The sequence below is a fragment of the Strix aluco genome, chromosome 5, assembly GCF_031877795.1.
Source record: "Strix aluco isolate bStrAlu1 chromosome 5, bStrAlu1.hap1, whole genome shotgun sequence".
Lineage (NCBI taxonomy): Eukaryota > Metazoa > Chordata > Aves > Strigiformes > Strigidae > Strix > Strix aluco.
Genome location: NC_133935.1, coordinates 684,797 through 709,904, shown reverse-complemented (window position 1 = coordinate 709,904; position 25,108 = coordinate 684,797). Strand labels below are relative to the sequence as shown.

Here is a 25,108-nt window from a genome sequence, read left to right as displayed (position 1 = left end):
AAACTATTCAGGAACTGAGGTTGCATTTATAAAATGCTTTTCACCAGTGGAGATACTTTCAGGAAAATTGAATTGTTTTGATATGACCTACAGGAGCAGTTTCAGCTTCTGAAACATTTTCAGTGTTTGCCTGTTCCCCAGAAGTTTAATGAGTAGATATGTGCCTGACTAAGCCAATGTTTTTCAACTCCTGGTATAGTTCTCTTTTCAGTTTGTGGAAGGTTGTGCTTCAGACTGTGCCATTTCTTCCACTTGTGGACTTCAGGTATTACTGATACAGAGAGTAAGAACGACTTCATAGCTTACTGGATGCTGCAGAGCTTAGGTTAAAATCCCTCATCTGAATCTGGAGTCCCCTAACTGTGTTACTGATAGGTAACAAAGCAAATCATTAACTTAGCCATTTCCTTGGCTTTTTTTACCAGAGCTCAGGAGCAAAATGCTTCATGTTGCATAGATCTGGAAAACGTTACCAATTTGAGATGAAAATATTGTTTTGTTTTTCATGTCAAGTTACATGGTTTGTTTGACCCACAGCAAAATCTTTTTCATTTTTGTGAGAAAAAAGTCAAAACAAACAAACAAGCAGTTTTGAGTTAACCCAAACCAGATTTTTCTGATCCTAGCAGGGTCAGTGAGTAGATGTAAGAGGAAGCAGGTATAAGCATTAGTTATCCTGAAAGAAAGATAGAGAATACTGCTTCAGTTGAATCTGCAGCAGTTAATGATGCTGCAGAGAATGCCCAGGGGCAAGACAAAGTAAGGGACGTTGTGATAATAGACTGGGTGATAATAGACTGGATAATTTACTCGACCTCTCCCAGGTTTTTCCTTCAGCTGATCAGGACTGCTGCTTGTTTGCATCTGTAATTAGCTTCCCTCCTAGTTTATGGAGGACTGTGAATCCAGCCCTGCAGTGTGGAGTGCCCTGCGTGCGGCTTAGACGTGAGTGGGAGCTGCACGCTTACGGCTAACGGGGCTGAGGCTGTCTGAGCCACACAGCAAGAGCTTTGTGCCAAGGTGGAGCCTGCTGGCCCTCCCAGGAGAGTGGCACTGTAGGTGAAAAGAAGCTGGTTCAAGTTCATACGAAACTGGTTTAAAGCCCTGTATCAGAAGAATGGATAACTTCATTAAAAAATAATTGATTTGGAACTCTGTTGTGTTTAGGCACTGTTGTCAGGAGGCCACCATGTGTATGTGTCTCTATAAAATAGACATGGCTACCAAGCGAGGGGATAGAAGCTACAGTGAAGATGGCACGTTAAGGAGCTTGGATGTTTATTTTGGAAATGCTGAAAGCCACAGAAAGGGTTTTGGTGTCTTAAAAGGACAGACAGTGGTGCCCAGTTGTTTAAGAAAGGAATAAACAAGTGACGTCAAGAGACTTGAACTTGATGCCACGTTCCTGCAACGTCGGTGGGGCTGTTCGCTGCAGCTCCGCGGATGGGCAGGGTCCCACGCAGCAGAGTTCAGCTCCTGCGGGAAGTGACCGTTCCCGATGCTATACACAGCAAAGAAGTCTGTTGCAACTGCATTTACGCTGTGTTTGTGTAGTGTGAAAGTTAAGGAATTCCACTGTGTGTCACAAAACAGCTACAGAAGAAAGATTTTAAGCATTCCTTTCCAAGTTGCACGTGTCCGTGACTGTGCAGGCAAACGAGAAGCCTGGCCAGTGAGTGTTGAGGTGACAGCAGCCCCCTAAGAGATGGGGTTCTCTGGGACGGATCACGGGCGTCAGTTTAGGTGGTGTGTCCTTGTAGTAAGAGAAGGGTGGGTCTAGGGATCAGTTCAGTGATTGGTTTAGAATGATGTTAGTATTCATCACCCAAGAGCAGCCTTGTGATTAGTACTTCATGTTTCTCTTCTGTAAAATGTGCTTTATTTTTCAGGGGAAGGTAATTTTTCACACTTTTTAAATATCTACTCCAGTAAACATTCACTGCCGTAGGATCTGGTTTTTTTGCAAGTGGATCTGTTCTCAGCAAGGGCTCTAGTGAGGAATTCTGTAACTGTAGTAGTGAATAAAGTACTGGATTCAAGGGTGGGGTGTTTTTTTTCCTTCACCAGATTTTTCAGTTTCTGAAAGAAGGGGACAAAAAAGCAGAATTCTCTCCTTATGTGCAAATAGTAGAAAATTTGGGCCCTGCTTTTAAATCCTTGGTGAGGTCTGATTTTAGAACTCCTGGAGATACAAATGCTGTGGATGTAGCTAGTGGTGTCTCTCTCTTCCAATATTTCCCTTGGCATGCTCGTATAAAGTTGGTCTAAGAAAGCTGGTTTAGCAGTTATTTCAGTTAGCGACGATTCCCGTGTCCATGGCCCCCTCAGCTGATGCAGCGTGTCACCTCCCTACCTTGACAGCATGTCACGGCTCGTAGGGCCATTCCAGCAGGAGCACCTGCCTGCAGCCTCTCATCTGACGCTGCTTCTTCACTCCCACATGCCAGATTTACTCTCTGGGCTTCCACACCTATCTTGAAATCAGATCTTCCCAGACACCCACTCCGATAGAGCATCATGGTACTTGGAGGGAATGGAATAGAGGAGTGAGAAGAATATGTGCCAAATGTTGCTATCATTAAGGTCAGCTTCTAGAAATGAACACTTTTTGCTTTAAACATGATATACTGAAGTCATTTGAATTGTCTCTGTAATTATGATATTTGTGTATTGCTGTGCTGTAGGGCTCAAAATAAATGAGGTAGATGCTAAGAGGCTGAGGGGGATTAGTAAGATCAAGAAAGATGCAGAAGAGGCGAGTAAGGAATGAATATTTACTGTTTCTCACAGTAAAGGGATTAGGGGGCGTTCAGATTATAAAGCAACATGTTTGAAATAAACAAAAGTATGTCTTTTTTTAATTAACTCATAATTAAATTGAAGAAGCAATTGCCCCGTCATATTGGGTTCAGAAGAGATTAAACAAATTCAGGCAGGAAAGACCCAGCAGGACAGTGATCTAGCAGGTGATTAGGAAGGTTAATAGGTACCTGATTGCTGAAAGCAGCAGGCAATGGTGCTATCCCACCTCTACAGTCTTCTCCCCAGTGTCAAATACATGGCAGTGTCAAAGAGAGGATGCTGGGCTAGACATTCTTCTGGTATAAGAATAACTATGGCTACAGTAAATCCAGGAATGTGTTTTGTTTTGTTTTTTTTAAATGAGATTTTCAGCCAGCTTTCTGACTAGAAACATTCAGAACATAATGATTTTAAAATTCCAGAATCAGGCACCTGTATTTTCTGAGTTTGCAGTTGCTAATCATTTCTCTTACAAGTACAAGATATCCTCAGGGGTGTTTTGTTGCTGACATTTGAGGAAGGTCTGCATATTGGGATCAGTAGTTCATCACTCTGCACTGGTGTGATAGGTATCTTTGAAACTTTTGGAAGATTTCTCTAAGAGCATCTTGGAGAAAAGCTAGCAGGATCAGCTCTCTGCATCATAAGTCAAAGTCTCCAAAGAATCTTAATGCTATAGTAAGTGAATTGCACTGTGGCTCCCAAATGCTTTGGAGACTTTGAAGATGAGACTCAGATTTCTGAGAGGCTTAAGTGCTTCGAAAATGCTGGTGTGAAGGAAGAATGTCAGAAGGAAGGAAGAGAAGATCATGGGAGGAAGTGGACAGTGGACATGCTGTTCTTGACACTGACTCTGTGGAGTGTTTCCACTCTCATATCTTCCTGCTTGTGGTTTTGGTTTCAGGTACCCTTAGCAGACCGTTCTCCCTGGTGGTGTCTGGAGAGGACACTCGATCAGAACAGCTTCTATAGGCCAAATACTGCAGGAAGCTCTGAGCCAGATCAGGGTGAAATACCAGTGGAGCTAGTTTGAAAAGTTCATCAGATAAATTAAATGAGAAACTGAAAACATTTGTTTATTTAATAAATAAAACATCCATCTTTATCAACTATAAGGTCTCCTATGCTTTGATACTGTTCCACACTACCGCTCGCTAGAGGATCTCATCTTACCAAGATACAGAACACAGGTTTGATTATGTGATGGCGGTGGGCCAAAAAGCTAGAGGTCTTATGCAAATTCAGATATGCTTTAATTTGCATAATGCTTCTGATATATAGATATATCTATATGTGTATGTATTTATGCATCTATTATCTCTCCTTCTCTTTTGAAAGATACTTCTCCTTTCCCAGCCTCTCCCTGAGCTGACTCTTCCCATATTCCTTCTTGTTCTTGGTGATGACTGGCCAATTTGAAGTCTGGGCCCCCATCTGCCTGGAAACATAGGTTGGTCTAAACTCTGTAGAAGCAATTCTAGCTCTTGTGCTGATTGTCACCTTAGCTACTTATTTGTGCTGGTAAGAGTGGTTAAGGGCTGTGGAAACTTGAGTTATTTCTAGAAATTTCCATCAGGGACTGTCTTTGGAAGACATAATCACAAGACAGTTCTTTGTGATGAGTGTTCCAGAGAATGGTTTAAGGACATTTATTCACTTTCTCCTAGTTTGTCCTCCTCTTTTTGAGGGTGAGGGTTGGAGCAGCCGTGTGGGATAACCACCTGAGCTCAGCGAGGTGAGACCCTTTTTCCACCCTTGGGTGAGTTTGGATTGTGTAGGCTTGCTGAAACCTTGCTCCAGCTTCCACCCTGGCATCATCAGTAGGATCTTGAGTCTCAGCACTCTCAGAAGCAGTGGATAATGTCCTCTTAGGAAGTCAGCACACCGTCAGGTGGTGAGGCCAAGCTGGATGAAAGAACTTTTGCCAGATACAGCACATAGGAAGTGGATTTGAGTTTCCGTACACCAGCTTAGGGGAAGGGAGACCTGCTCCTGCTGCCTTGGGGCTGCTGTCCTCAGGGAGACAACCCTGGGTCTGGATAAGATGACTGGTGGTAGCTGATTTTGTGCAAAAGGTTGCTGAAGAAGACATGTCTGGTCAAAAAAAAAAAAAAAAATTCCTTTTTATAAAGAGGAGAGTCATAAAGAAAGTGAGCTTTGTATTTGTGCTCAGTAAATCTTAAAAGTTTTAAAAATGGGTTTGGCTGGGGCTTAGAGAAGATATTTGAGCAAAGGGATTTTACCTCCTAAGTGACTCTTTTCCTGTATATAGAGTCAGGCCCTGGGGTGCAGGTCTCCAAACTGTCACACAGGGGGGGCAACGATTAAAGTTCCTGAGGATCCACCCTCAGTTTTTCAAGACAGCCATCAGCCCAGTTTGACATGTAGAGCCTCCAAAACTGGAGCCAGAAGAGCTCTGTTGAAAACCTGACTACTTATTTTGGTGTTTATGTGGAACTTAATCTCTAGAAAATCTGGCCCCAAATGCAATCTCACATATGCTGCGTTACCGCTGTTTACACATTCAGCTGTGTAACTTGAGCTGCATTGAACAAGAGTTGCACAAACAACGAAAGGAAGAAAAAGCCCCTTTGGCAGCTATTTCATTTGTGAGCTTTGAAAAAATTCAGATATGTGAAGGAATTATTCTGCCAGATCTGCCAAGGCTTGAGCTCATTGAAGTTGATGGAGTTCTCTCTCCTAACTTCAGAAAACTTTTCTACCCCATTCTCTAAACTGGGTTAGTAATAGGCTGATCATAAAGTGATTTTATTGGAAAGAAAGTTTACCAAGTAAATAATTCAGTAAATATTTTCCAGGCAGCCATGTCCAATAGATTGCGTGGTATGGTGGATAATAAGCAATGCTGCCTTTTAAGAGTGCAGTAATACAAAGTGCTCCAAAGAGCCTGACCCTGGTGAGATTGAGGCCTGAGAAGAGAAGATGTTAATCCTCCACTACCAGGCCAAGATTTACTGGAAGGCATGTAGTATGGAAATAGAGATATAGTACTCCTAGATCCCAGCTGCTCCCTTTCTTCAACTCCTTCTCTTCATAAATGCATATTAAAATAATTTTGAGCCAAGTAATTGAAAACAATTGGAAGAAATTCCTTATAGTAAAAACTTTTAAAGAGTTTAAATTGTAATAACTTTTATTCCAGCATATGGATTTGGGGCTTGGTGTTAAATTGAGCTGTCTCTTTATGGAAGCGGTAAATCACGAGAATTTGCTATCAAGAGCAGAAAAAAAATGTTTATAAATCATTGCATTTGTTTCAGATTATTCATCAGAGCTGGAAGGCAATTGTTCAAGTTGCTTTGTGATACTATAAACAGAGCTCTGGGAAGGCTGCGTACTTTGTAGCAAAATTTTGGGGTTTGTACATGTACCAACTGAGAACTTTTCCTTCGGTAAGTGTTCAACTGATGTTCCAGAGAGGAGAATCTAGATTCCAGTGTGCTGTTTTGGAGGAACAGGTTTGAATTGGCACTAACAGGGCAGCAAGGTCTGCTGACTCACAGAGGAAGGGTCTCACCAAGTTGCCTTATTTATCATTCCTTATTGTACTGCAGTAGGCAAGGGAAGTCTTCACTTCTGCTTTTCCTATGTGCTCCCAAACTGCTCTTATGGGCTTATGGAAAGGTTCAAATCTGGAAAGGAGCAAGAACTGAGGGTGGAGAGGATTTTGATACAGAAAATTGGAAGCAATAGTGCTCAACATTTCTTGGTAAATAAAAAAAGGAGAAGGACTGTCTCCACACTCACGTTGTAGTTCGAGACAGGAGGAGACTGCCTGGTTTCCCTGGGTGCTGCTGTAATTACCCTGGAGCTTTTTTTTTCTGTGAGAAAGAGCTGCAGTGTCTGTCCCATGAAGTGCAGGCAGCACACCAGCACAGGCAGCAGTAGCAGGCAGAGCTGCCAGAACTAGCCCCTGTTCCTGTGTTAGTTACTGGCTGAGTTTCTGCAGCATTTCAGAGCTTCCTGGCGTTGCCTGCAGGAGTACTGGCAAGAGCAGCTTGGTTTTACCTTGGTGTATTGTGGCCAGTCCTGGAGGAATTAACTTCTGCAGGAGCTGTGCCAGGTCTTCTGAGGTTTTGAACGTTGTGGATCCTTTAGCTTTGTTGTGTTTTCCCCCGCCTCCAAAAATAAAATGAAAGCAAAACACACCAACTCAATTGCTGACATGTTGGCACATACTGTGAAGTAACTACCTAGTTGCAGAGTCTCCATAAAAGAGGAAAACATGTATTTTTCAGGTGGCAAGTTGCTTTTATCCAAAGAAAAAACAGAAAGTGGATATGATAGACCTTTTATGAGCAAAACGGGAGAGTTGCAAGGTTGAATGTGGGTCAGATATCTTTTAGTGGCGGTGGTTTCCCAATGCTGAAACATATGTCTCTGTTAAACACAACAGCATAAAAACTTTTATGCCAAAGAGAGATGATGGGGGGTAAGCAGGGACCCTCAAAACAGCCAGTAGCTAATGCTGTCTTTGTGGTTTTTATATATTTGCCTATTAAAATGACAATACAGACATGGAACATTTAGATTTAAGAAGCCTTCTTTTCATTAAACAACATTAAACAAACTGACAAAGTAGGGGGTTATGACTCCAGTAATTGAAACATGCTGTTCTGTTCAAGACCAGAACTCTATAAAGACTCTTTTCACCCAGTAATGCCCTTTGTGTTTGCCTGCTACCCCTGCTAGAAATTACTGTAGGCCTGAAGTATGTCTTTCCAAGTGGAGTGGGAATGACAGGGTGCGACACCACACTTGGCAGATGGGGTCACAGCCTTTTTAGGACGTTAACATTCATTGTGCATTGGAAATCAATTTGCAGCTCAGAATGCATGGAGACTTAGCTGGACTCCCCTCCCCACTGGCTTTTTATGTTAACTTTAAACCTAGGATGCAGGAAAAAGATGGATTAATTTGGATTAACTCTGATGGGGTTCGGGTAGTTTTCATTAGCTTCATTTACAGTGTGCCTTTTTGTGGATTCCTTGCTCTTCTAGATATATATTCTGAATCTGTACATTATCTTGCATTTCTTTGTCCTTCTCTCTTCTAGATGTTGATGAGTGTCAGGATAACAATGGAGGGTGCCAGCAGATCTGTGTAAATACTATGGGCAGCTATGAATGTCAGTGCAAAGAGGGCTTTTTTCTGAGTGATAACCAGCACACCTGCATTCATCGCTCCATTGGTAAGTTGTCAGTGTGTAAATTGTGCTCTTTAGAATAACTGTGTTCAATCAGAAATCCACAAACTGTTTGGGGGGATTTTTTTTTTAATCCCTAGAGCTCCCAGAATCCTTTCACTGGTTGGTTGGAATTGACTGGTTCCTCTGCTACCCAAACTTGTAGCAGAGCCATAAATAAGACGGGAGACAAGGCTCTAGTTTGACACAGAAATTAGACTTCGCTCAAACAGCAGACTCTTTGGGCAGGCAGAGGCAGATTTGCAAAGAGCAACTTTCTGCTTCTGAGTTTCCAAGACTTAAAAGTTTCTCATCTGTTTATTGTATAATAGTTCACCTGTCTTCCACCTTAGAGAGCATGGTATCTTAAATCAAAATGAACAGCTTGTTGCTTCTGGAAGCTGTACAGGTTATGGTTTTTTGCCAGTTGTGTAACTCCTTGCTTCACTGCAGACTGATGATGGCTGATATTATATTGACACAGCGTTTTATTTAGGTTCAGTACCCTGTCTAGGGTGGATTGGAAAACTGCTCCTCTGTTGCCTATGCACTAGCAGTAGAAATAAGTAATCCCTGCAAAACTGTGATCCTTGTCTGCTGCTGATTTTGACTAGAATAAGCAGCTCTCCCTTTTCTATACGTGTCAGACATGGAAGACAAGTTTGAGTGGAAAGGGAGAAAAGAAAACAGCATAGCTATAAATCTTTGCAATTAAGTGGAGTCTTGATGTGCTTATTGGGAGTTGTAGTGACCCTGGCAGCACTGGGAATACATGCTAGCCAGCTCATTTACCCATGGGCACTACAGAATGACAAAGGAGCGAGATGAGTCTGGTGATCAACCATGTAAGCAGGCTGTAAATTTCAACAAGCCACACAAATGGTTCTGAACTATTTTAAGTCACTAAAATTAACCAGAAAATCCTACCTGAGCGTAGAGTACGAATTGTAGTTGCTCTGTTGACAAGAAAGCAAAATGTTGTAGCATAGCATCTCAGAAATGTAGATGTATTTCTGCACTGTGTGTCTGCTTATGCAGAGTTATAGAGACAAGTAGTAGTTTTGATTTTCAGAAATGTGAACCTCCAGAATATATTCACAGGTCCACTTCTTAGTATGATTATTAAGTTTTAAGCAATTGAGGTATTTTGCTTATGACAAGACCATAGAATTAAGCTCCATCAACCAGTGCATTTTAAAGGTTGTTATCTAATAGGTTTTTAGTCATTCTTTTCAACATAAATTGTTCAAATTTCTGTCCAGTGTAAAGTAACCCTGCCACAAAGATATCCAGCAGAGCAAGGAATAGTAGCTGGAGGCTTAATGAAAGCCACTTGCGGAGTACTGCGATACAATCATTATTTCAATTTGCACGTTATAAAAATTCCCAGCTGTAATAAAAGAGAATTTAGTTATCTGAGCTGGAAACTAATGAAATAAATGAAAAATGAGACTTTAAAGGCAAAAGTTTCTCCTAAGGAATAGATTTATTGAGGGAGTTCTTATGGCAAAGAGGATTCCTGGTTTGCCGGAAGGACTGGGGGAGTGGATTTGAAGGTTGACTGCTGTATGCACATAAAAAATATGCATGGGAATAATGTGTTTCTGGTAACTTGTTTACAAAGAAAATGCCATATAAGACATGGATGTTTAATTTGAAGCAACATCTTCAAATTATTTTAGATCCGAAAAAACCAAGCAACCTACCAAATAGACTGGCGGTGACTGCAAAGTGTTTTATGAACAAATGGTTTGTAGCTTTTCAAAAGTAAAGCGCCAGTTTACAGTAACAGCAAACATTACCCTGCAGTGCCATGGTCCCCCACAGAAATACATCGTGTGGGTATGCTGGAGGAAGGAAATGAGATGAAATTGTCTCTTCCAGTTGTCAGAGGTGACTGAACTGCAAATAGTAAACATGCATGGTGAGAAAGTAAATAGCTTTTTTAATATCTGTGTTTACTCACTTTCATCTGTCTCACTTGTAAGTGGTGCTACAGAAACTGTTGAAACGCAAAAATACGGATGGACGTATTTAGCCAGAACTGTGCCCAGGGCTAACTTGTGTCTGTACCTCTGTTGATAAACAAGGCTGAAGTGGACAAAGGCACACCACACAGCCAGCACTGCAATCCAAACACAAAGCGCTGACTTGCCAAAGCCCTTTAGCAAGCTTGTTGACTTTGAGCATAATAAGATCCATTAATTGCAGTGGGATTACTTTTCTGTCTCTGAAAAATGCATGTGCAGTCACACAATCTCGGTGTCCTTGACGTTACCTAAAGTCTCTCCAAGGACTTAGCTAGTCTAAAACAATCAACCACAACAAGGTTCTTCATGCAGCTCGCTGCCACCTTTTCCCTCCTGTTTTCGAATGCCTTGGGGAAAGGGCAGAAGCACCGCAGGGTGCTTGGGGTGTCCTTGGAGTTGGGGTGAGCTCAGAAGGGAGGGAGCAGCCCCAGGCCCAAGCAGTGCCCTGCCTGCAGGCCCAGCGGCAGGGCTGGGCTTGGAGCTCCTCAGCCCATTCAGTGCTGGAGTAGTTTCAGGGCTGAAAAAGGTGTTGGATATTCTCATGGGGATTGAGCAGAGGAAGGAATATGGCCCTTTTTGCACTAAGCAGCCAAGGGAAAGGTGTCTTCCAATATGAGGCACCCTCCCTAAAACTGTGGGCTGCTGTGCGGGTTTTCTCGGTTCCAGAGATGCGCTCTGCCTGTGTTGTACCACCGTGCTCCTACCCACAAGCTGGGTTAAAAGCCACACTAGAGCTCATGGTAGGGGCTTTTAATATCATCCGTGTGTCCCAAATGACATGTTTGCTCGCCATCTAGAAGTGTTCTTACTATTTCCTGCAGACAAAAAGGACTAATGGTGTGCGAGAAATATGAATTTTACACCAGTTGGGAGGCCAGGCTGACATTAAAGTCAGGGCAAACCCTTGTTTCCCAGGATTTGCTTTGTTTCGCTGCCTTCATTCAATCACCTACTGATTTCTTATGTTTAGTCTCAGTATCTTTTGGGAGGATATTATGCCCAGCACAACTTACCTCATTTATTTTTGCATAAAACTTAATTTTCTTTTGCTGAGTCAGATATCAGTACTAGTTCACTCACAATAACAATGTCAACAATGGGGGGAGAGAATGGGAGGGAGATGGATTGTAAAAGGTACAGAGGACTTAACAGTTGTTTATCTTGGTACATTTTAATTGCAATGGTAAGTGTGAAAACTGTGAATTATACCAGAGGCAGGTTTGTGTTTGTTTCCTCATGACTTAAAAAGAAACCAGAATAAAACAGCTGTTACTGTGTCATCTCTAGCTCCAGCGGGAGCATGTGTTTAATAAGTGTGGAGATTAGTATTGTACACTACAGCTGTGACTGAGTCAGGTGAGTGGGTTACAGCATGATTTCCCTTAATTTGATGGTAGGCCAAAAGCTGCAGTTCAGCAAAGCTTCTGGGCACATCCTTAAAGTCTTACCGATAGCAGAGTTGGTTATAAATCTGAATTGGGCTTAAAAAGAATCAAAGCAGACAGAGGTTAGCTGTATGTGCTTGTATCTCCGCTGAAGTTCAGAGCCAGCAGAGTGAAGGGTATGGTGTGGCCCATCTGCATTACAGCTGTAAAAGACATTGTGGTCAGGAGCCCTGGCTACGAACTGCCTTACCAGCCAGAATTCTCTGCTGAAGGGTTGTAGAAAGCCCTTGCTGCCCCCGCCTCCAGCAGGCACGTCTCCTGACACGCAAAGGTTGTTTGCTTCAAGCCAGGTACTTCACGAGTTCTGTGGCTAGAAAGACTTCTGTCTTTTGAGATTCCTTCCCCTGAATGTCTGCCTAAAGCACAGTTATATTAATGGTCTTGTATCTGCTAATCATTCACTGCCAATGTTTTTGTACAGCTAGTGCCAAGTAAACTAAAAAGGCAGGTGCAATTAGGAGTGGCAATTATAAGTGGAGACAAGAAGAGGTGGAGAAGTACCAGGCTTATAGAAGGCTGGAAATGATGATGGTTTGGTCAAACAGTGGAAAAGCTTTTTACACGGTTGTCACTATCATTTTCAAGCCTGTTAAAAAACGATTTGGCAAGGAAATGCATTTTCACTTCCCCTTATCCCATTAGCCTTATGTTCTCAGCAGAGTTAGGGAGTTTGACATAAAGTCAAGCTACCCCAATTTAGCAAATCACTGTGCTACAGAGTCTCAAAACCAGCTTCGCTCTTGCTGAACTAAAAGTGTAATAGTTTGGTCCCAGAGGAAGGGGAAACATGCTAAGCCGAGTTGTCTTGCATTTGTCATGGGCTAAGTGGGCTCATGAAATGGCTCACCATGCTTGTGCTGATCCATAGTAACTTGTTAAACTTTATTACATGTTTAAACCCTTGTTAATTCTGCAGTAGTAGCACAGGAGTCCTTTGCTCAGCTGACATCAAACTACCAAGTTTCTTCTTCTGAGGATTATAAAACCACCTTTGTTCATTTTTTTCATTCCTACTTCCCTTGATTTATTTTTATTCCTTACCTGTTTTCTTAGTTCAGTATGACTTTATAGCAGTAGAATAATGTGTTAGGACTCCCTGGGAGGAAGCATGATCCCGTCAGTGCAGGAAAGGTTACAGGCTGGGATTCTGGACTTTATTCCCATCTCTGGTGCTGATGCCTTGTGGGACTCTGGGCAAGAAGGTTATTGTGACTCACAATTTCTGCAAAGCACTTTAGAGGACAGAGGAGCTTTTTCTACAGAAAGCACAATAATCTATTCATATTTAGATTAACGTGGAAGGGTGACTTTAAATAATTAAGTGTTGCCAGCACTGTTCCAGACTTCATGAAGTACAAGGTTTCTCATCTCAACTATGAAAGCTCTTTCATGATGATGTAACCGGTTAAATTACTCCATTACTTGAATATACTTTGCTGTAGCTACCCCGAGTACAGGCATCCCATTCACTGGAGCAAAACAGTCCTATTTGTCTTTTTAAATTGGAATCCTAATATGATTGTAAAGTAGAGGAATATATGTAAGGTAAATTATAAGGCTATCAATTCATGTGCCTTTAGATAACATAATAAGAAAACCTTACAGGCAATGTCAGTTTTATCTGGACAAACGTACGGAGATCTTGGAAGCTTTTTCTTAGAACTGCACACAGTATGACCTAAGGGTAATAGAAACTTGTCTGTTTATACGTTCCCATGATACACTTTGAATAATCAATTGATTGTCTTTCACAGAATATAGTATATAGAATATATCCAGGAAAAAAGGCTTAATAAACCATTTTAAATCTCATTGTGCCCTGTTAGATGTGTGTAAGCTTTTAAAACTCTGTATAACCCACAAAAATTGCTGTACTTTGGTTTCAGGGGTTCTTATTTGCTCCAGCAGCCTGGGAGAAGGGCACCTCACATTTGCTTTATTCATTCCTCTGGAATGGAAGGAGTTTGTAATTTGTCTGGAGGGAAGATGCAACAGGTGAAAACACCTGGTATAAGTAAAAAACAATCTCTATTAGGCCTGATACCCCCTCTCTCATGTATCAGTGATTTATCATGATTAGGACTAGTAAAGTTACACTGATGTAAAACTAGTTTAAGTGAATTAAGTTCAGCTGTGAGGGGAAGCAGTAACTACGTAATCATAAAACCAGCATTAGGTGAAAGTTTAGGACTAGATGTGAGAGTAAGTGGTCTCATAGAATCATAGAGCAACCCAGGTCACAGGGACCTAGACAGATAACCTGGTCCAACCTTTTGTGGGAGAGGGAGCCCAGATGACATTGAGTGCCCTGTCCAGCCACATCTTGAAAACCGCCAGTGGTGGGGACTCTGCCCCGTCCCTGGGGAGGTTGTTCCGGTGAATGATTGTTCCCAGTGTAAAAAATTTCTGTCTTATGTCAAGATAAAACATCTGGTGCAACTTGTAGCCGTTGCCCTTTGTCTTCTTCACGTGGCTCCTTGTGAAGAGAGCACCTCTTTGTAGCGGCCCTTCAAGTACTATCCAAATAAAACTAAGTGTATCCAGATAAAACTGCAAAAGCAGAGCTTAAAATATCAAAATTGTCAGTGGTTTTTTGTTGGGTTTTTTATTCCCTTCAGCTTTTCATATTCAATATTGTCAGTATTCAATAAATGTCAGCTTAAATGGTCACTGCTTAGGACGTCTTAGAATTGGATACAAAGGCATGTCACTTCTGGTTTACCAAAATTTGAAATGCATCTGAAACCTGAGGCTGCAATCTTCCTTTTATAGGTAGGAAAACCGAGGTGTAAATATTACAGTATTTTCTAAACTTCTTGTGCCTGTGTCTCAACTGCAGAGTAGATTCACTCCATTAGAGCAGCTGCAGTCCTGTTCCTCAGAGCAGCCCAGATGGAAACCAGGATGTGAGAAATGATATAAGATATGAAATCAAGGTAGAGTTTTGGTATATCCCAAGTTGCAGAGTTAAACACAGCCAAGCAGAGTCGGCCGCAGGCCCTCACAGGGACCAATTCAGACCCACGTCACACTTACATGCAGCAAAGTATGATGAAGTCTCTACATATTCTACCTTAGTTTTATAGCTCACTTGCCTTCTGAAGGAAAAATGTTGTGCTTCAAAATTTTCTGGGACTTTGAATTAGGCTTCAGAAAGCAAAGCAAGTTTTGTTGAGTAATCAATACCCTCTGCTGCTTTGCTTCAGCTGACATTGAATGCACCGGTAAACCAACGAGTTAGCAGGATGCAGTGGTGGTGAGTTCATTGAAACTCCGAAAGAGAAATCTCCCAATGCTCAGGAAGAATAGCAGATGCCAGATTTTGCCAAAATCTGGGATTGAATTCTAAGAGCATTGTGCGGAAGCTGTCCTGTAACAGCTCCCCGATTTACATGTACTGATCAGAACAGACATAAATATTTTTAAAATAAGAAAAGAATACTAAAAAAATTAAAGCCTAGATGTACTAGAAAACATCAACTGGTAAGTAATCTAGAAGGCGGGTGTATAACTTGCATATAGTGCTTGAACAGTAGTAAAAGTGAACGCCCAGTGGAACATGACTAAGTGATGAACTGGGACACGCCGGTCACTTCGCAGGGAGCCAGAATCTGAAATAGTTTCAGGGTACAGTAGTTGTTTGTGCATGGTTCCATTGCCAGTGCCTTTTGGTATGAAAAGGATGAAACTAAAGGGGAAAAAGAAGTGTGTGAGAAATAATGAAGCTGGAGATGCAAAGAAGTGTGTGTTGGAAAGAGCAGCTGTTTGACACGCCCTCAGCAGCGCGACAGCCCGCCAGCTTGCCAGGGAGCGGGAATTTGTAAGTCAGATCAAAAATCTCTCCACACCTGTGTGACAGAAAGTGCAGTGAACAGTCTGTAGCTCAGCAACTGACTGACTGGCAGTGCTGACAAGATGGGAAAGCTATACGCACGAATGGGAAAACACACTGGAAAGTAGTACCTTAAGAGAAAAAAATTAAAGAGAAAATATGCAAAGGGGGCTTTCACACTCAATCATTCAGTAGCACTGGAAGTGAACCAATGTTCTGTTCATACTGTCTGCTCTGGGTATAGCAGGATTATACTAAATAAAAGAACTGACATGTTTTTTAAAGGCCTCCAGCATCCAGTTGACTGAAACATCAGGTGAGAAAGATCTGGGAAGAATATTAAGCCACAGTGTACTGGAAAAAAGCTGCATTCACACACGCACAACAAGCGGGCTCTGTTCTGAGGGTGTCATACGTCGTATTTGTCACGGTGTGTCTCTTGTGCCATCAGGGGCACGACGATGAGTTCAGGGCCTGCTCTGAGTACTGTGGCAAGATGCTCAGCATCTTTCGTACCTGCTGTGGTCACTGCGGGCCTCTCTGTGTGTGTCTTGTGTTCTTCACTATGCAGAGGAATCGGCCGCAGACCATGCTGCAGGCACTGTCCCTCTCTGCTGGGGATGACAAACCTCAGGTGCGACCCAGCAGGAACGCTCTAGAGGTTGATACCACAATGTGGTTTTGGTTATAAACCAGTAGGAATTCCAGGTATGAATGACAAATACCTGTTCGTATATACTGTTACCCTCCTGGATATGGTATGCAGACTATGCATTTAATGAGTTCTATTAATTATTCAATTCCATGTAATTATGTTTGAGGTTGCTCTGAGCTATTCTGAAATAATTTAGGAGTTAATGGAAATAAGAAGGCAGATGCTTGTATTTAACAGCCGTGTATATTTTCAAGCCTAAGAATACTTGTGTGCTCTGTTAAGCTGTATATCTTAGAAGTATCTAGGTTGTAAAATTGTTGGGTTTATTACTGTTCTTGATGGTATTTTGATTATTTTGTACTTGAGCACCAGTCAAGAATGGGGCCAGATTGCACATGGCAAACTGGGAACGTTTACAGCCGAAGTAAAGAAGGCAAACACAGGGCAGAAGACAGCACAAAACATGTAGTCACTGGGAATGCTTTCGTGGCAGAAATGTTGTAGTAGCACCATGAGATGTTCTGAAGAGGGACACAAAGGAAGAAGAGAGTGAGACCAGGGTATGTCAGGCAAACAGGAAGTAAGAGGAGGAGGGAGAAACAGCCAGCCAGGTGGGAATGAGGTGAAGTGGAGGAGAACAGACTGAAGAAGAAAAGAAGGGTGTGAAACAGCACAAGGCAAAATCTGTACTTCTCTGTCTCCTTAATTCCCTGGTGTACTAATGCCATTCCTTCTCCGTATCCTCTCCCTCATAGTTTTCTTTCCACTTGGCTAACTCCCTCCTGTATAAACCACAGTGTAGACACAGTATGGTCAAACTGCAACAATGTCTTTGAAAAGGAATGTTTTTTCTCAGTGGAATGGTCAGGTGCTGAGCTTGCAAAGCCAACCTGCAATCATGCACAGGTGATCAGGATGATGCCCTTGCAAGGGTTCAAGGCCTTTGCTTCTCCCAGGAGTCAAGAAATGCAGAAATAGAGATATTACGTGAAACGGGGAGAGAAGCATCGTGTGCTGTTCGTTACTCTCTGGACTGTGTTCACCACTGATAAGAGCACTGAGCTTGCGCAGTGAATCCGTTTACCCGCTTTTTGTGCGCGATGCACAGTATGACTGAGCACTTCAGAAGGCTCTGCCTGACTTACCAGTGCTGAGAAGCTGCACATAATCTTCTCTTGTTCCAACAGAAAGCATTCCCTTTAGAGTTAAGGCAACAGCTCTTTTGTCCCTCTCTGATATGGAGCACCTCCTTTAAAAGTTCTTCTCTGTGTTTACAGCCGACTAAATCACTGCACACCCAGTATAAGCCAGTAGTATCCAGCGTGGTGTGCCGCCAGCATTGTGTTGCACTGGCGATTTACCAGAGTTGGCAGGTTTTCTCCCTGCAGTTAACATGGGCTGAGGATAATGTAATAGCTGTTATCTTCAATCCATATCAAACTGCAAAGTATTAGACAGGCCAAAACTATGAGCCTCCTTACTCAAACATTAATTTTTGACAGAAATTCACATGATCGGTGTTGGCATTTTAGTATTTAGTGTAATGAGAATTGGTTATTTAAACTGACATTTGTTTGGAATGATACAAATGCCAAGATGGGGCAGCAGTGATGTGAATTGTTCTTATGCCGTGCATTTCTCGTTCTGCCTGCTTCACAAGAGAATTCCCACTTATTTGCTTTTCTAATCACTAATTCACTAGAGGATGTTGCAGGAGTCTACAATAACTACCTCAGTACTCTAAACCCCCCTCTGAAATAGGAGCTATTATGCCATGTGCTGTAAATTACTGTTATGGGAGGCAGAAAAGTTAAATAATTTGCCTAGAGTTACGCAGGATGGCTGCAGAAATCCCAAGAGCTTTCCAGAAAAGCTGTGAAGGAATCATTTGACAGAGCATGCACTTTAGTTGATACTATGTTGATTTCACCAAATCTGTTTTATAAAACTGAGTATCTGGTTTTATGTGTGCTCCTACTAGGAACAGAATGCAGATACCCCAAGCCCCATTCTTTTAGTCTGTTATTTAATTCCCTTTCATCCCCGGTGCACTTTAACATCAGTGATTGATGAATTACATGTACGTGTTCAGAGATCAAAGTGTAGCATGGGGAGCTGGGGGGGTAACAGTGCATTTTGTAAATTCTGCCCTTTCCCACCTTTCCTCCCTACGCTTTTTGTTCTGTTTGTTCTCTATTGGCTCACTGTTGTAAATCGAACAATTTCTGATGGTGCCAGGCAGCTTGACTTACTGAAATTCAGGATGCCTGATGGCTCTCTGCACTGTGCCCTTGTACTGGGAAGGCAGCCAAACTGGCACTGGGAATGTGTAGGTTCTGAAAAGTGAGGTGGAGTGCAGCTACCTGAACGGGTCAGCCAGATGTTGTCAGCATTCTTCTTGGAAGGAGTGTATTTTTCCACTAAACCAGGTTTTGTTCTCTGAAGTAGCTGCTATTCTTGGAATAATAATAATTGTATATAAAAAAGAAATCATAGGAAAAACCAAACATCCGAACTCTGAAGCATTTAGATGGGGAGGTATTGCCCTTGGCAGTGCACGGTGGCAGTGGTTAGGCAGCCTTGTCCGCCTCCACGGGCAGCTGTTGTATCGCAGCGTGGCATGAATATCCGCGAAGCCCCTATGGAGAGGAGAGCCTGGGTGCTTGGTACGAGGAGCTTGTACCAGGAATGGCCCAAGCCCGAAGCCTGAGGTGTCTGTTGGGTGAAGGAGCCTGTTCCTGGCAGTGTTTCGGAATTGCCCATTTCACAGGTGCAATAGTTCAGTGTTGGGGAGCTTTCCAGGAAAAGGCCAGACAAACCACAAGGTTCCTGGCAGCCCTGCGAAGGGCAGCCCTTGGGCTGGGCTTGGGGGGGCCTGGCCTGGCCTGGCCTGGCCTTGCGGACGGCTGCACGGCCGCACGCTCTTCTCCAGGGCCAGCTTCCTGCTCCTCGCCTCTCCAGACAACTGCCTCCAAGCTTCCCAGCAAGAGCTATCATTTGGCCTAAGTGCTGCCTTAATGGACATTTAATTACTCTGCTCTAATTGGAGTCTGAAAAACATATCATTAAAAAAAAGCCTGTAATAAGCTGTTTTAAACCAGCATTTGGTGATCAGTGCTTTCCTAGCCTAATCTGTGTGTCTCTCTTGAATCCCAAATACTATGTTTACCTGGAGATTTATTTTGAGAAGGCTTTCTGTGGAGATCTCCACATGACTTTTTAGCGTTTGGCTAAGTTACCATTTGTCTTCAGCTGGCATTAGTTGAAAATACCTCGTGCTGTTCAATGTTCCGAGAATTCACAGAAAGAGGTAGTGAGCTGTCATTCCTGTGCTCTCTCGCAGAGGAGCTGACCACTTATCGGCCAGATGAGCTCAGAATTAATCTGGAGGATTACCTGTCAAGAGCTCACTGAAATGCTCTGTGAAACAGCTCATGGTAGAGTGAAATGCCAGAAAAACAATAAAATCAAAGTGGTAATTCTCAGTAGTTAAATCTTTTAAAAGTAGAGCCTTGGGGGGAGCAGGAAAGCCCCTTTGTGTTATGTTGTTCTCATTAGTTTCATGCAAGAGGTACATCAGGTGGCTGAAGGAATTTTCCTGTTGCCCATACTGGATGTTTTTTAACCCAGCTCTGAGGGTTTCTAGACCTGGAGTGAATGGTGCCACCTCTGAGTGTCCATCAAATTCCCTTCTTGCTATTAGCTGTCAAGTGCCCAAACCCAGAAGATAAATATATCTCCAAGCACTCAAAGTTTATTGATGTGTCATTTGGTTAAATATTTTATGGGGTTGTTTTGTTTCTTCATTTCCTCTAAAAACACCTGTGAAGGCCTCATTTTCTTCGTGTTTATTATGACTCACTTCGCGGCGATGCTTTTGTGCTGAGCTATACTAAGTTGAGCTATCTCAAAAGCAACATTGTGGTCAGAAGCGTGGCTGTGTTGAATGACATCCCATTTTTCCTGTTCCATGTTTATTCTCTCCTAAGACTTCCAGTGTCTATTTACAGGCAGAAACAGGATTTCCTTGCTTTCCAGTATGACCTGGTATCAGGAAAAACTCTCCCATTTTTTGTGTTTACCTCGACCACCAACAAATACCATCCAAATTAAAATCTCTATTCAGTGTTTAGCTGATGTTTTTCATCAAAGTATGGAAATCAGATAGAGCTGCTTCTCAAGAAGCATTCTATTTTTCCGTGTTCACCCTTGCACAGCAATATTGACTACACTCTATTTACTGTCTCAAAGTCTTGTTGACCTCTTGCAAACAGCTCATAGCTTCCAAAGGATTTTCTTCACCTTTCTTTTCTCAGGCTGTTAAGCCAGGGATGGCTACAAAGCAGATATGCTGCTAGCAGATGTCATGCTTATTTCCATGTGCAGCCCTGCCAACGTATCTTCATTCATCCCATCCTTTCACCTCCTTGCTCTTGTTAAAAGAGATGGAATCCCGGTCAGGTGTATACACGGCAACTAGGATGAAATCATATAGCTTGGTTAGACCATGAAATCTGTAGAGGCGAAGGACTGCTCCCGCCCCAGCTGTGGTGTGCTCTGAAGTGGAGATGAGGTGTGAGTCTGACCAGACCGGTTGAGAAGCGCACAAACGCCCAGCAGCTTCAGTAGGATCTGAACCGGCATCACGAGACTCTGAACATCTGCCCACAAGAGAGATGGGATCAGAAGGTGATGCAAATTATGATTAGTTCTTTGGGTTACACCATTGCACAGGTAAAGAAAGTTGTGAATAACTGTGCTGCCATCATAAACTTTTCCTCTGGAAGACCTGAGCAACCCGTTTTACTAATCTATAGGACTGAAGTGTCTCTAGGACCTACGCAGAACTTGGAGAGAGTAAAAAGTGCCAGAAGAAAACCAGTAGGTGATACGTAGATTAAAGGCAGCTCAGTACTGAAGAATATGCTTGCGGGGCAATTACTAATTGTTCACTAATCCAAAATGCTACTAATGATTGTTGTAGTAAGACGTCGGTACGTGCTGTAGCAGAGCAGTAAGCAGCTGCTGGGAGTCACCGTGGCGCAGAAGAGAGCCTGCTAGTTTTAAAATGAAGAAACTATTCTGCAATGACAAAAAAGCCTCAATGCACAGAAAAAGAGCAATGATACAAGAGCAGCAGAGTGATTTGTGTATGTGCTGGATGTTTCTCACCTGAATGTGCCAGCAGAGTACGCAGACTTCTGCGAGAAGCAGGTTCTGCCGCTTTCACTCCGCTGTTGCCCTATAAACATTTCATTCATTTCTGAAGTGCAGCTTGCAGATTAGGCTTCCACTCATTGTGTTGGCAATAGCATTTGGGCTTAAATGGCTAATAACATTGGACTGCTATTTCAGGTGCCTCCACGTGAAATCTGATGCTGAGTGCCCCAGAAAAAAACTAACCGTTTGTGACAGGAATGGGATCAAATTTGCTGCGGTGTGGGAAATGTGTTTGACTGCACGCCCACTGGGTGTCGGTTTGGGGCTGCTGGGAGCGTTTGAACGGAGAAGCAAGAGGATTATTTTGGTGAATGTAAATACTAACGATACTAAAAGGAGAAAGTATAACTGCTTTAAAATGGTCCTCTTGGTAATATTCATGCTCAAATAAAGGATTTTGTTGCCTGAGGTCACCACACAGTGTTTCTGGAACGCCTTAATGGTGCCGTCTGAGCAAATCTTGATAGCAGGTAACTTTTCTCAAACGGCAATATATTCATCATCTCCATTCCACGCCCATCCTTCCCCAGCACCTCTCGCTTTTCCCCTGACCTAGACCTAGCAGCATGTGAATCACTCATCTCTCTGCCTCATGCCCCCACCAAATGTTATCATCGCACTTGCTTGAACCCTGACATTTGATTTGTGTAAGCTAGCATTGCTGTGTGGCTTAGACTGACATTTTATTCAGGTTCCTTCTCTGAGGAAAACTCTGGGAAAACAGAGCAACGTACTCCATTTCCACAGAATGGTAAACTATCTTCCCATGAAAGCAAACCCAGTAAAAAGTTTGGAAGAGTTTTCATAGCTAAATGGCCCTTCCGTGTTGCAGATACACTGGACTCTTACAAGGCTTAGAAAACAATATGTAATACCACCAGTGTATGTGTATTTAAAATTGGTGTGTACAGATGCATATGCATTTTGTAAATACATTTTCCTAAGCTGAGCTTGAATGTGGCTGCTGTGACCCCACTCCTTGCTTGCCATACCCAAGGGAGGCAGCATTGATTTTGTTCTCTGGGTTTTGTAGGTTTTTCTGAAAGCAAGGGAGAGGCTTGTGCCTACACTGCATTTTACTTTAATGTATGGGCAGGCTTTCAGGCCTTTGTTGATGGGACTATTCATGTGCTTAAGTGTTTTGCTGGATTGGAGCCACAGAGCAGTTAATGAATTAGTGCACATACCAGGGTATAGCATTCTATTTCTTCTTTCCAGACAGTTTGCATTTCCAGTATTTGTATAGGATATGGGGTGACCAGCAGCCTGTTTTCTTTATTTACAAAATTGTATGTAAAAATGTCTTATCAGTAGTTTGTATTTCTGCATCGCCTTCTGATAGATGAATTATCTTCCCCTTTTCTTCCCATCCAAACTCTGTTTCCTAAGGAAAAAGTGTTTGTGGTGGCCACTGTTGCCATACTTTCTTCTCTTCCATGAAAGTGCAATGTATGACTATATTTTCTTGTGGTATGTCCCAGACAGTGTCAGAAACAGAATTTAGCTGCCAAATAATTAGAGTGATAGTGGCAGCAGGTATTCAATGCCGGCTGACAGAAGCTTCTCTGAAAGCATTTGCCTAATTCTGTGCTTCCAGCTTGGAGTATGGGAGAGTAGTTGTGCATCTTCTTGGCAAATTTCTCCTTTGGAATTAGATTTCAACAGTGGTGTTTGGATTGGGAAAACACATGTTTGTACACAACTCATTAGGCAGCAGATGATGTCTCATTTTGCTAAATTACTGGGATCTTCTCTATTGGTGGTACTTTAGTAGCAAATTGACCCGTGAGCTGAGTATCTCCACTCTTCCAGGGGCACTGCTTTGTGTGCCATGTGCTGTCACTCACCAGCCCCTTTGTGTCCCAGCTGGGTTGGGTCCTGATTTCTTCTTTGGATTAATACTTGGTGGCTCTCTCCAGCAAGGTCATGCCCCAGCAGAGCCGATGGCGCCAGAGTTCCACCTTGCAGGAAGCAGTGCTGCTGACTGCATCTGATCCTGCGTGTTGACGCCATTTCCTGCCCTGCCAGGCCTCTTTCCATCCTGCAGCGTGATGCTGTCTGTCTCCAGTGCTTGGCTGCATTAACTTTTCATTCCTGTGTGGGCTGGTAGACCAGCAGGAATTTTAAGGCGTTGGTGTATGTATTGTTTTCTCACAGTGCTGCTTCTGAGGTAGCTACCTATTCTTTAATAGAGTGCCTTTCATCCTGAAGTGGCCCAGGGTGCTTCACAGGTGTGGTCTTAGGATGTGCCATTACCTCTGGACAGAGGTGCTTGAAGCAAGGACAGTATGAGAAGGATGTAGAGCATGCTCCGGGTTGTAACGCTCCCAGTAGCGATGAACACTAGTATCAAGTGAACAGAAGGAGGAGCTAGGGATTGTTTTCCCTTCACCATCTCCCCGAAGAACAACTGGAACTCATCAAGTAAGAGGGGATAGAGACAGGTGGAGGCAAAAGCCTTAGGTTTGGTGTTGTATAGAGTGGATGTGCTAACAAGCAACCAGGGTCAAAGACTGAAGAGCAGATGGACTCATTCCTTGAGGGGTGCAAGCTCCCTCATAGCGAGAAATAAGGAAAGAGGGGTTTGCAGAAAAAGCAAAGTTGCAAGTATCAGCTACTCTGTAGGTAAAGAGAGGAAAAGTGGAGTGGTAACTTGCAAGGGATGTTATGATGGAAGAAAGCTGGCAATGCAGTAGCTGTTGGCCAGCATTACATTAATTTTGGGGTTGGACTCGATGATCCTTATGGGTCTCTTCCAACTCAAGATATGTTATGATTCTGTGACTAAGGGTGTTAGCAAGCAAGCCAACACAAAGCGGGAGGATGCCTCAGGAAGATAGAACTAGATTGGGGTCAGAGAGTGACAGAAGAAAACTGGATGAGTGATGTTAAAGGAATAGGAGGGAAGAGGAAGAATTCCAGATCCTTACTTGGAATTCTCCCTTGTGTTATCTTCCATTTCTCTCCATAAGAGGAGACAAGTAGCTCAGCCACCTCCGTTGTTAGCATGCCCTTTTTCTGTACCCAAGGACTCTGAGCAGAAGCCCCGCTGAGATGGGGCAATGAAGAGACAGGTTCTGGGCGGGATATGTCATACTTATTTGGGCAGTTGGGCAACAGACCCTCCATTGTGCTAGAAGATACTTTAAAGAAGGTACATGGAATTTTTGTATTTCCAGGGACCTGCAAGATGCATCAGATTACCGTGGTGAGCCCCCTTACCTTCACTGGGATATAGAAGGGAGTTACTTACACCTGGGAAGTCAGGAGAAATCTCCTGGGATCCTTTCTGCCCCTGTTAGGTTCATCAGCTTCTATACAACAGTACAACCTGACAGTCATTTGTTGAGAGGGTAGGGGGACGAGTTAACTTGCTGTAAACAGCCTCAGTAAAAAGGAGTTAGTGGTAACTGTGTAGTATTATATACAGTATGGTGCTGGGGGGTTGTTACTCCACTGAAGAGTAAGTGGGAAGTGAAAGAAAACATACCTAGGCACAGTGAAGTGTATCTGTACTTATAGACAGTCAGTGTATTGGTACCTGCTGATTCATAAAAGCATGTGTCCTTTCACACAGCAATTCCATTCTGAGTCATGGACCTTCTGAAGACGTATGGGTATTAAACATAACTAAAATAACTGCTGATGTTTTGAGGTAGAGAGGAGTTATTCTCTAACACAGTGTAAGCACCGTAAAATACCTGTACAGTCCTTCAACTCTCCGCGTTGAATTGGTCATTTGCTGAGCTAATTCTCACTCCTTACAACGTTAGCAGCGGGCCTCAGTTGATGGTATCATTACAGCCAACACAGATCTCAGATTAATACCACTGTTGCCCTTTTGGTTTGAGTCTCTGATTACAAGGAAACGGATACACTCTGAGATGCTATGAGGGAAAAGAACTTACTCCTGCTTTC

At 42.9% G+C, this 25,108-nt stretch overlaps 1 protein-coding gene across 1 annotated transcript in view; it reads left to right on the top strand.

Moving 5' to 3' along the window:
• The window catches only part of SCUBE1 (signal peptide, CUB domain and EGF like domain containing 1), a 207,889-nt gene that overhangs the window by 46,064 nt on the left and 136,717 nt on the right, over nucleotides 1-25,108 (top strand). The window contains exon 4 of the mRNA XM_074825576.1: nucleotides 7,880-8,014. Coding sequence (XP_074681677.1) covers nucleotides 7,880-8,014 — 135 coding nt within the window. The remainder of the gene's footprint in view (nucleotides 1-7,879; nucleotides 8,015-25,108) is intronic.